General features: G+C 33.7%; 1 protein-coding gene across 1 annotated transcript; it reads right to left on the bottom strand.

Moving 5' to 3' along the window:
• Positions 1 to 6,290: 6,290 nt before the first annotated feature.
• Positions 6,291 to 11,951, bottom strand: LOC130649595 (melanocyte-stimulating hormone receptor-like). Its single transcript, XM_057455906.1, has one exon. The coding sequence runs from the start codon at positions 10,036 to 10,038 to the stop codon at positions 9,133 to 9,135; it is 906 nt and encodes a 301-aa protein (XP_057311889.1). The 5' UTR covers positions 10,039 to 11,951; the 3' UTR covers positions 6,291 to 9,132.
• Positions 11,952 to 13,177: the final 1,226 nt, after the last annotated feature.

Here is a 13,177-nt window from a genome sequence, read left to right on the forward strand (position 1 = left end):
GAGTCTTCCCTAAAATCACCTCAAAAATGAATGTGAAGAAATTGGCTCCCGAGAAACACTTTGCTCTTAAACAACTAAATTGTAATTTCAAAATTATGTAAATATCTCCCTGAAAATAATAACAACTTGATTCAGCAAAATTTAGTCATTGTGATATTATTGGCAGCTAAAAGTTGGGAGGTGTTACTAGCATTCATCTTGGAAGAAATACAAAATTGGTTTAAATACAAAATACTTCGACAATTTAAGAAAAATTTGAATTTAGATTCTCTAATGCTATTATACTTTTGTAAGTTTAATTTCAATAAGCTAGGAAGATGAATTACATATTCAAAGTACTGTGGTTTTAAAATGTAATTTCTATTTTCTGTAAATGATTGTGCAAAAAAAATAAAACATGTCGGTCGGCTAGCATTTATTATTATTGAAATTATTTACCCAGGGTAGCCTCTTTAGCTCCTATTGGTACTGCTATCAACGAGGGTCCTGCGAAGGCTCTAGTGCGTTTAAAGCTCCAATTTGAGCAAAAGTCGTGCAAAGAAAGCAATCGCTCAACTAGACAACCGCCTAAGATATTAATCCTGTTCTCATGAAAAGATAGATTCACACTTTTATAGTCTCTGGCATGAATCGGCCAGGGCTTGAACCCAAGACCTCCCGCACTGGAAGCGAACGCTCTATCATGAGGCTACCAGTTAGTATTAGTCATTGTTTAGTCATTGTTTGTTATAAGGCAACAAAAAAGAAAAGCTAATCTAATCTAATTGAGTTTGGTACCAATTATATTGCTACTATGGCTTTCTCTACATTATTTCCATATGGCCAAGGAGACCCAACAAGTGATACAAAATCATTTGCACTTAAGTTGAAACATTTGCTTAAATTTGCTGAGATGGTTGAGGGAAAATGGTACTTTCGGTTTGCTGCACATCTAAGATTTGCTTATTGGGCATTTAATATGCTGTACAGGAAACGTCTATTGAGTAAAGGTAATTTGTATAAGAAACGGAATCCTGGTGATTTTGACTTCACTTTAGAAGAATTCCAGGAAATGGCTAATAATGCATCCAGTACCAGTTTAATGTCAAAAGTGTTATATTATACCAAGGAACTAACCGGATCGAAATTATATTGGAATAGGGTTCGGCAGCAACTTCGTGCTGCGCTACGGTTGGTTGGAGTACCTATATTTTTTTTTACAATTTCAATGGCAGAATATCATTGGCTAGAACTGTTAAAATTGCTCGGCCTTTCGGGCACCAATACTAGTGAAGAACTTAGAACTGCAATCATTGACAATCCTCACTTTATTGATTGTTTTTTTACTGAAACAACAGAGTCTTTCGTGAAATCATGGCTGTGTGATTATCTAGGTGCTTCTTGGCATTGGTTTAGACATGAATTCACCGTACTTCGAGGATCTATCCATTGTCACGGCCTTGCAAAATTGAGAAATGATGCAGGTCTAGTAGCTATGTAGCTCTCGAGTTCTTAACAAAAAATAATGTGTCAGATCTACCAGATGAAGATCGTCTTCTTCTAGATTGTGACATTGAGGTAGGTCGATATGCAGAAGAAATAGTTTGCAACTATGTTGATTGTTTACTGACTACTATTAATCCAGAGGACCCCTCTGTTCGGTCCAAACCTCAAACCCATCCCTGTAAAACGTGTTTTGTTGATGTACTAGGAAATGAATTACTTGACTCGGATTATTCCAACTTGCCCAATTCTGTATAGAAACATGTATGTAATTGACTTTATTGTCTCAAAGGTAAGGATGGTATCAGTAGGTTCCAGTTCCATTCTGATTTATGCTGAAAAACGAAGTTAGACTTCAAAAAAGTGAACACTAAGGATGGATCTTTAAAGTACAAGGCAGAGGTAATAACTTAGCGTAATGACTCCCGACTTAAAAGGCATCAAAGAGTTTAACTACAAGGTTGGAGGGCGAATTGTAATATTAGTGTTATCATAGATTATCATTCATATTGAACAAGGTATGCTTCTAAACCAGAAAAAAATTCATCTGTTGCGAAAGACGCTTTCATTCATGTTGGTAAAATGTTACAGTCGATTCTTTTGACTCAGCGAAAGTGGTCAAAAAGCTTATGTGCTGTAGGTTTTAGAGACATGAGCATACAAGAGTTTTGTCATCAGTTGTTGCGGCGTAAGTTACACAGTTCATCATTCCAAGTTATAACAGTATCCTTAGAAGGGTCAAAGTTGCAAAATTTACATGGCGAACTTGTGTCGAAATGGTCGATGTTGGACTTGTATGCTCGTCGAGAGGATTTCAGTTCAGATTTAGATGTAAAAAATTAAATTTTGGTAAATTTTCATGCAACTTTCGTTCTCAAGGGAGGCAAGTTAGAAAGACGTCCAAAAGTAGTAGCTGTTAGAACTGCTCCGAATTATTTATCATATTATAAAGGCGCTAAATATGGAAAATATTGTAAATATAAAGTGAAGTGCAAAAATTGGAGGTGTGCTTTATCTTCATTGTGGAACAACGAAGAGGAATGTGATATGAGATGAGGGTCCTATTGTAGTTCCTGAACATTGAACTGGAAAACATAAACTTAATTGAAGATGACTCTGATAACTTTCACGGAGATCGTGTGCTAGAGGAGAGAGAGATGAATGGATGTTTCTAGCAAATACTGTCAATAGTCATAGTCAAACTGATGTTGTCTATGATCATAATGAAGAAATAAAAGTTGATAATACTCAACATTGGGAAACACAAGAGATAGAGATATGCCAGCCTGGATTAATTTTCAAAAAAATAGTTTTGTAGACAACAGCCTAGGAATACCTATGAATGACCATTTGAACGTATTAAAGTTGAATGTCCAACAACAGAAAGCTTTTAATTTGGTTTTAAATCATATGTCAACTCAAACCCAGTCTTCAGAGCCAGAACAACTATTATTACTTGTTATTGGAAAGGTGGGTTGTGGGAAGAGCTTTTTTGATTGACAGGTTAAGGTATGCGCTGGATCAAACTTTAAAAGAAGACAGTTCAGTTAGCTTGGGCTATCACTATTCATAAATCACAAGGGCTAACATTACCGAAGGCATGGATTGATTAAGGGACAAGTGAAAGCTACCCAGGGTTAACTTATGTTGCCCTGGTAAGAGTTCAAACGCTTGATGATCTTATTGTTGAACCTATGACCTTTCAGCCTTTACACAATATCAATATTTTCAAGCCAGGATAGCGGAGGAAGCTAGACTGTATGGTCTAGCATCATGTTGATTTTTTCTATATATTTTTTTTTACATTTAATTCACAAACCAAACTCATTTCATAAGATTCCTCTCATGATATTGTTGCATATTATTCTATCATATTTCAAGCCTTGTAGATATGCTGTGTTTAGGTTTATGTTCTATTTTGTATATATAATCCTTTTTCCCTTAGTGTTCTCAAAAGATAAGAAAAAATTGCAAGTTAATGGTAAGATATTTTCATTTTCATAGTTTCATTAAATAATTGTTAGAGTTGTTTTATCAACAGAGAATATTCCGTTATTATGAAGCTATAGCAGCCCTGGGACTTTTTTTCGAATTTCGTGATTTTTACATTTTGAAATTTTCGCATGTATTCAAATTTTGCGAATTATCAATTTTCAAATAATTCAACAGTATATACATAATTTCTGAATTTTTTGCAAAAAATCTTCCTTTAAAAAAAAAAAAAGAAAATTTGTCTTGATTTTTTTTTAGTTTCTTCTAATGATAAAAAGTCAAAGATGAGAAATGGTAAGCTAGATTAATTTCTGTTTTTTTCTAAAAAAATGCTGCGTGACAAGTTTAATTTTAAGTATTTTACATAATACTATTTTATAGCAAATCCTATGAAAAAGTCAATGAATGATGCCGAAAATGAACAGTTACCATCTACCCCAACTAAAGAAGTGCTATGAGTAGCTCATCAACGTATTGCGAAAATTCACAGTGACAAATATGGTTGAAATTTAGTGAAGACATATTTGTGAAATTGGAATTTTCTTTTTTTGTAGATAAAGATGCAGAGAATATTAGCCCTGACTTGAAAAGAACTTTGTCACCACCTTCTGCACCAAAACCTGCAAAGCAACTTTTTGCATCTTCTCCAGAAAAACCTTATTCTCCAAAAGCACCATCATCCTTAGTTAGCAAGTCTTGCATTACAGCGAAAAAATGATTTATGAATATTGTTGAGATGTATAATTAATCCATTATTAGAAGATCATTGATATAAAAAAGCTACTTTTACTTTTTTATATTGCTACTTTATGAATACAACTTCAAAATAACTTGTACTTTAATATGATTAAATTTCGCTGCAGGCCGTCTGCAAATTTTGTTGAAAAGGGGGCTTACCTGCAACATTTTCAATTGATATGTAATCAGTAGTATAATGGGTTCGGATGTGATTACTATCCCAGTGAACCAGATTTGAAGCCCTGTAGAATTCAAAGTTTTGATCACAAAGTGCATATAAAAGGATTTACTATCATTATGTTGTTATTTCCCTACCTCAACTAAAAATGCAGAAAAGGGAACATGCCCATCCGCAGAATGTTTGAGATGAAGCCTTCTGCGAAATCTAATCACATTAAAGTTACTTCAATTTGAGAAAAAAAAATAGTTGTGATCTCATAGACTGTAATAACAATTTTCTAAATGTTAAAGGATTCGTTGCACCAGTATCCTCTATCAAAACAACCAAAACCAATATAAAGCGAAAGTATTTCTTTGCATTTATCAAGTGTGCACCAACTCAATTCACTAAAGTTTTAGTATCCAACCATGGCCAGATACAGTCTATTCGCCAATCATATATGGATGCTTTTTACAATGGCACACTGGTGGGTGTTAGCAGAGTTGCTAAGGGACGCGATGTGGTATACTTCAATGTGTATTCTGCTGTATAAGCACTGTAAACAGAACTTCCATTTCAAATCAATGATGCTGACGCGTTCCAAATATGTGACATTCCCGAACCTGGTGTTGTGGATTCCATGGTAGTGAAAGTGAAGTTTGTTGGAGCTGAAATCATGCGAGAAATCATACAACAGAGATGGCAGAATGAGGAGTGATCGCCTTAGAGAAGGTGCAATATCGGATGGAACTAGAACGATGACACTGTCTATATGGGGCGATTTAATTGATCTGGTTAAAGAAGGTACGCTAATTCAGTTTGCGGAAATATCTGCCAGAATTTACCACGATAACTTAGTGCTGTTCACCAGTTTTTCAACCAACATCTGCTATTTAACTGAAGAGCTAGATGTAATATTCGATATGTCGCAGTAGATCCACCAGTTGTAAAAATACTTCTTTGTTGTCCAGAAATTCAAAGCACAATTTTGGACACGTTTTCTTCGTGTCAATTAGTTATTAGTTGTACAATCTGGCACAGGTTGTTGTCTATGCAACACTTGCCGCAGAGAGTATACTGTTGAATTCATTGCGAAAAATGATTCATCCTGGCAAAAGGTTCTCACATTTGATGCGTCTACTAGTGAAACAGCACAGACCGTGAAGATATTCAAAGAAGTCTTGTTTGAACAATTTGGTAAAGAAGTTGTACAGAATGATGTGCAACTTAAATCCGAGATTCGCAAGATGCAGAAATCAATTTTATTTTACACGAAAACAAAGTCATAAAATTTGTTCCACACGGAGGTGAAGAGTCTAACAAAGATGATGTTGAGCTCAAGGTTACGCTAACTCAGTTTTGTCAACTACTAACAGAGACTTATGAGACTATTTGTTGTGTTGTATTAAAATTTGATCACTGAAAGAATCTTTTGTATCATAAAAGTAGAGTGCCTTTGACCAACTCAACGACCACTCTCGTAAGTTCCGCAACGATACTTTAAATTTTGCGGTTCCAGCCTAGATGGAAATTTCACAGGTATAATTTCCATAAGTAAAAATAAGCAGTGTCATCATGGCCTTTTTGGGATGAAATACCAAACACTATTCAAGAAAAAAACATTTTTCCGAACCCGTGAAATGTAAAATAAGGCATTATTCGCGAAAATTTATAACTGTGAAAGTTAAAACTTGTCAGGTAGACAATTCTTACGCAGTTCTGGGGTTTGAATATTTCGCACTGGAAAAATCTCGCGTATGATAAACGCATATACATTCAGAATTTCTTGTACTGCCAGCTGGTGGTCGCCTACCCACGTGTTTTACACTGCACTAGTATATATAATATAACTTGTGCATCACATGGCATTGATTTATCATTTATTTTTTTAATAAATTTCCTTTTCAAATCAAAGAGGCGAAGAAAAGTGGGGACAATAATTAAACAACCTGGTTCTCATGCAGTTTATGGTAAATTTGTGTATTCTTGTTTCTTATTTTTAAAACGTACTTTCTTTTTCAGATCAGCTGTTATCAAACCATGCGCCATTAGCATTTTCAAAAAATGTTCAACAAGAAAGTAAATTTTGAAGGCCTAAATACTGAGAAATACTGAGAATGCTAATATGTATTTATTGCAGAATTAATTAAGAATGAACTACTTCATCATTCAAATTTAGCTCGTTCAGAAATTTGATATTGGAATCGTCAAGTTTAGTTTTCAGAATTTTCCTGATCAGTTTTAAAAGTATCCAGTTAAAGTTTTAACTGTTATTTTAGAATACTTCATATAGCTACGTAAAAATTATTTATTTATTTATTGAGTTGTATTTTAACATTGCAGATTAGTTACAATAATAATTGAGAATACTCAATGATTTTTGTTTGCCCCATAATTCTCCATTTTCAAGGTCTACTTCAAATTTTAAGATCTTTTAGGCTAATGGCGGAAATCTTCAAGCCGCAGAGCTTCTTGTTTATATTCACAAATCTTCTGACATTTGACATCGAGCGACTTGCGACCAGCAACTGGATTAAAAACTTTTTCAGTCTCCACAGCCAAATGTGGATTGCATCTTTTGCGCGTATTTTCCAAGAAAAAAAACCGTGAAGCTGGTCACTTTACAGTTGTCGATTCCTGTCTGTTATTCCCCACGTTAACATAACCGAGAAAGTTACGTGTTATATTGTAGTGCAGAATCCGAAAAGAAACTTATCGCAGAACGTCGGAAACAGCGCTTAGATCAGCTTTTTCCTGTATTTTTTTGCTCATTAAGCGAAAAAAACACATTTATTTATAGAACATTCTAAATTTTGACCGTAAATAGAATTTCTAAAAAATAAGGACTCGCCTTGAAATAACCCCTCTAAAGTTAAGTGATACAAATCACCAAGTATCATGCATTTCATTGCTTTTGCTACCATAGTTGTGAAGCTAAAAGTCTTCACATTAAAATGATAATATCATTAAATACATGCATGATAAATTTTACAAATGTTAAGTTGTCATAAAAAAACCTCTGATCAATTTTTGTATTCTCTTTAATAGGTATTATACGTTTACAATTGTAAAAAAATTAACGATACTACAAAATCTGCTCGCGATTGTATTTATCTGTTTGTGCTTGTCTATTATAAAATTATTCACGGTTGCAACGCAGTGTAATCGTGTTTGAAATCATCAGGCAACTACTACGACGCGCGAAATGGGAATGTAGCCTGTGTTTTAGCCTTTAACGGGGTCGAGGATACATGCTGAATCATTGGTCGAACTTACGCATTTACGTTTTCTATGTGTATTATGGAATTTAAAGTGCGTGAGACAGATCACAAAATAAACACACAAAAAAAACACAGTGCAGTTGTTTGTAGGTCTTTCACCTTTTTGTCTTCTATAACCTAACTTTTTAAAAAATTTTTAACTTTTTTTTTTGACGTGTGAGGACGAGGACACTCGATCCGCCATCTTTGTTTGGCAAATTGCAACCGTGTTCGCGCCATAAGGCTCTTGTTTCTAAAGAAGTTTATTATTAACAAAAACACTCGATTATCTTTTGGTTGTGTTGTTATAAACAATGACTAAACTTTTGCTGACCTAAGTTTTTAATATTTTCAAGCAGATATCCATGTAACTGCTAAAGTGCAATTTAGTTGGTTGAGGGAGCCAATTTCTTCGTAGTCATTTTTGGATGATGTTAGGAACGACTCGCAAATGGAAAAAGTATGGCTTACCTTAACAGACGTTAGCAAGGACGGGGGTTAAATTTTTGTTGTTTAAATATTTGAAACCGTGAAACATCCACGTTTTAAAAAGCTTATGCCTGAGTGCATGTGATTTAAAGTATTGATAAGACCAAAAAATTATATGTTTTAATTTCTATTTACAATTTATTTACAATTTCTAATTTTAAAGCATTTTACGAGGTTTTAAAAAAAACTTATATAGCTTGTATACAGTGTTGTAAATAAACTTATGTATATTATTATATAGGTTGAAAACGAACAAGAACCTCTTAGGCTTATTAAAACTCATGTACATCGCTATCTCTGTGCGTAGTAAACTATTTGTATAGAATTTTACCTTTTCTAATGACCGCTTATAGACCTAAGGAAAGATTCATATATCCAAAATATATTGTTAGAAAATAAAAATCATTTTTGCTTAATTCATTCTGATGTAATGTCACAATGATCTTGGCTTCAAGAACAAAAACCATCAAATCTATTCGGTTGTATTATTTAGGAGTTGATGAATAATTTCTAATGACGGGAAAATAAGTGCATATTTATTTATCAGTTGCAAGTAAGCAAATCATACTTGTGCATAGGATTTTAATTCTGACGTCAGAGCCGCCTACTGGACAGTCTCAATGTCATAAAAAGAAACTTGGAGAACTTGCCTCGGCATTTTCACTGTCGAAGAAAGGATATCGTAATCTCGGAGCATAAAAATTTTGAATACGGCTTAAAAATTAGATAATCCTACGAATACAAAAACACACAAATAGGTAAAAAACAAAACAGTTGTAACAGTTCTCCATATGCGTTTTGTGGTTGCCACCTATTCGGATGACATTTTCCATTCTAAGATTTTTTGTTGGAATTAACTAGATTGAACTAGTGTTCCAATATTGTAGGACCAAGAAAGCATTGGTACTCTGTTCACTCGTTGGAAGATGATGTAGTGCATTAAATACTTTGGTAAAATATAGCGTGCATGACGTAATAAGAGTGAAAAAGTTCTTCATTTTGTATTGTAAGTTACGCCATACTAGAAGGTGTAGATTGATTTAAAGAATCACTTTTAACAACGGCGATGTTCCGTAATACTATTGAATTATCTGATGCCGTTAAAGGAAAACGTTTGCAACGGAGGTAATAAAGCGCTACATCTCTTAGCGGCTTGTTGAAAAAAACGTAAATTAGAGGATCAACAATGAAACCACAGACCAACAAAATTTGAGTAAGAATGCTAAAGTTTATAGTTTCTATTTTACCATTCATTATTGACAGCCATACGTTGATACATTTCGGCAGAGATGAAAAAATGATGAAAGTGATCACGATCAAAAATGGTACAACAAATTGTTTAGAATTTGTAACTTTCTCCATCTTGGATTTTGCTTGGAATCTTTTTCTTTGTCTTTTTAAATAGAGACAAATTATACCATAAACCACTGTAGCCATGATAATATAAACAACATTTAGAACTAATAAAGTTACGTAATACTCTCCTTCCAAGTCTTCCAAGAAAAGTAAGGGTAATCCTATTATCGTGCTAACAATCCAAGCCGCAATTATGACTTTCATCAATCGAATTTTTGTTACAACGTAACTATATCTGACGTGCAAATGAATGCAAAGAAAACGATCTACTATAATTAGAAACATGGCAAAAAGCAACAAAAAGTTTGCGAGTATGTACAGGTAAAACGAAATCATGCTAAATAAATGTGCGAAACGAACGGTTATTGTTTGCATTTCATACATTGCCATCGCCATAGCAAGGTTACAAGCTTTGAGCAGGAGAATAAAAATTTCTGTTGCGCTCACATTTATCAATAATACTTTCTGGGTTTTATTTTGTTTCTTGTGCTTGCACAAACAGAATATTGCCAACCCATGTAAACACAGTGCAACGAATGTCAAACCAAACACTAGATACATTGCGATACATTGTGTGTGTTTTATAAGATATCAGTTTAGTTATCTTGCGTGATCGTTAAAAATAAAAACAACATATCTATCAACATTTTAATACATCTGTTATAAATATTTATGTGTTTGTTACTCTTTATTACTATGGGGAACTGAACAATTGATTCAATATAACTATCGATCTACTTAAATCATTCAATATTTTAAAATACAATTATCAATGTTGACACAAAATTTGAATATTTCCCTGATGAAATTCAATAACACCTTTAATAAATACAATTATAACATTCATCCATCTGTGACAACATAAAAAACGGGGGACACACAATTTGACAAATAAAGTTTTGAAATAAAGTAAAAACCTAACAGATACATATCCGAAATAATATTATGTCATTTTCTATTTTCTTCTTCTTATTATTTCACAAATGGTACACAGCATTCAGAATGCATTCTCGCACCAATGATATCTTGCATCTTTTCGACATCAAATAATAACTATATGGATTGTTTGTTGCTCATCTTATTTCCTCATTTCGAGTCTACAAGTGTTTTTTCTACCTACCATACCAAAGTAAAGCAGCCTAACATTAATACATTATGCGAACAGGAGCGTAAGACAACATACAGGGTAAGAACTAATACGTATTTGTTAAGGAATCTTCTTGTAAACGGCTTTGACATCATATTTATATTTATAGTAAAAATAGTGCCTGTGGGTAAACGAGTTATTGCGTTTCTTCTTGTCCAGTAACCCGTTTGTTTAAAAAAAGCAAATTATCAACGATCAAAAATTAATAAAAATTAGTGCGCCTTAACGCGACGCAATTTAAGAGAGAGTATTTTAACACAAAATGAGATGAAACAGAGCAAAAGAAAGAAAAACAAAAGGTGTAGACTGTCAAAACAACGGAAATGATCGATGTGCCAAAACGGCCGTTGTAAGGAGCAGGTACCGTTTCTTTCCTGTTTCTGTGAAACATGTTTTACATGCTCCACATGGAAACCTCCGATCAAACACGTTGCAAACGAGCAAACAAGTGTGTAATAGAACGAAAGTGACACTCAACTTGTGAAGGGAAAAAGCCCGGAATGCCTGTAATATTTGTGTCGCTGTCAGCATCTGGATAATTTTCGAATACAAAAGAAAGCATAAAGACGAAAATTTTGGATCCCTAATTCTTTAGTCGAATTTCACCTGCCCGACAGGGAAGTATCCGAGCAAACTCCTTGCAATTACAAAACACCTCGTTCGTTCCTCTTAGAAAATATGAAGTGTGTAAGAGAACGAAAGTGACAAGTCAAGTTCTCCGAACATCTTTTTATGACATTGACACTGTTCAGTAAGCAGCTCTGGCAACATCATTAAAAACCTACAGACGAGCACACTTTGCTTGCTTGTTTGCAACTGCTAAATAATTTTTTTACTTATTTGCCCAGCATTTAGAAATTATTCATTAAATCCTAGATAATGCAACCAAATAAGTTTGATAGTTTTTGTTCTTGAAGCAAAGATCATTGTGGCATTATATAAGAATAAATTAAATAACAATGATTTTTTTTTCTAAACAATTTATTTCGGATATATGATCTATCTTCAGGTCCAAACACAATCATTAAAAAGCAGTTAAAATGCTTTACAAAGAGATTACCACGCACACAGCGTATTGGTATAAAAGTTTTGGTAAGCTAGCAGGATTTCGTTTGTTTTCTAGCTCTATAAAAATGAATTCGTAAAATGCTCTGGAACTAGGAATTGTAAAAAAATCGCCACACTTTACTTTTCTATACCAAACATTATAATTGAATAAACAGAAATGGTAATAGCTAATTATAAAATGTTCTGACTACTACGGGATGACTCACATATTAAGAATTTTCGCGTTTAACGTCAAATCGATGCTTAGGTTAACGCTCCTTTATCCCCTAAACGTCAAAATCAAAAAATGTAATATTAAAGCAACATCAATCCCTGAAATCACAACACTTGGACATAAGATTCTAAGAAGCGTGTAGATGAATCAGTTAACAATAATTACTAAACATGGTATGAAATGTTTAATAGACAAGATAATTATGTTTAAGCTAGACTTGAAAGACGGTGAGCAAGTCACTCTTGTCCTGTCGAAGCTCTTTAAGACATTGGTATGTTTTCTAATGGAGAATGCTTCTCAATAAGTTGTCAAATGTAACCTATTTAAGATTTCGTATTTTTGTTCGACTAATTTAGGCGCAGAAGATGATATTAAAAAATAATAAGGCTAAAAAATATACGGTGCTGTATAGAGTCCATTGCGAAGGCTTTTTAGCCAATAAGCACAGCATATTTTCTGCATAAACCGGTTAAAAAAAACCTGTCAGTTAATAACAGACAATAGAATCAAGTATGGTGGTGACGCTTTTTCATTTTTGGAGACGATCCTCATAGCTTGTTCTATGATTTTTGATCTGACAGTGAAAAACACACCAAAACAACGTCCTAAATAATAATGGTAATGAAATGAAGATACATTAAGAAAACAATGTAAGGAGAGCAACATTACATACCATAAATACATCCACAGTAACCAATCCATATAAACTGGTTCTTCTTACCTAGAAGGTTAGGCTGACACCCACGTAGCAGCCTTTACAATACAATATTAACATCCCAAATAATAATGGGTATGAAATGAAGATACATTACCTAAAAGGCTGAGATAATAAACGCAAGCTATACAATATAATACTAATGGTCTATTCAATGCTCTGACATTCTCGTACTTCTTGTTACAGGGATTCCTACGCATACCTCGCCAACATTAAAACCTTTGTTAATTCAAAAATTATTCATACTGCGAATTATTAAACTAATAGACTCTAAGAAGTTATCCACATGCATACTAATAGACTCTAAGAAGTTATCCACATGCATACTTGCCCTTTCATAGTTGTGGCAAATCTAAGAGGTTCAGGTAACCCATCTTAATCCAGGAAGGTAATGCGACAGTTACTTAATTGTGGTAGAAAACATAATACTTACTGTTTAGGATGACACAGCGGTCTCAAACTATTATGTTCTTCTGTGCCTAAATTAGTTAAAATAGGTTAAATTTGACAGCTTAATGGCGAGCATCTTCCATTAGAAACATACCATTGTCTCGAA

Source organism: Hydractinia symbiolongicarpus, chromosome 7 (genome assembly GCF_029227915.1).
Source record: "Hydractinia symbiolongicarpus strain clone_291-10 chromosome 7, HSymV2.1, whole genome shotgun sequence".
Taxonomy (NCBI): domain Eukaryota; kingdom Metazoa; phylum Cnidaria; class Hydrozoa; order Anthoathecata; family Hydractiniidae; genus Hydractinia; species Hydractinia symbiolongicarpus.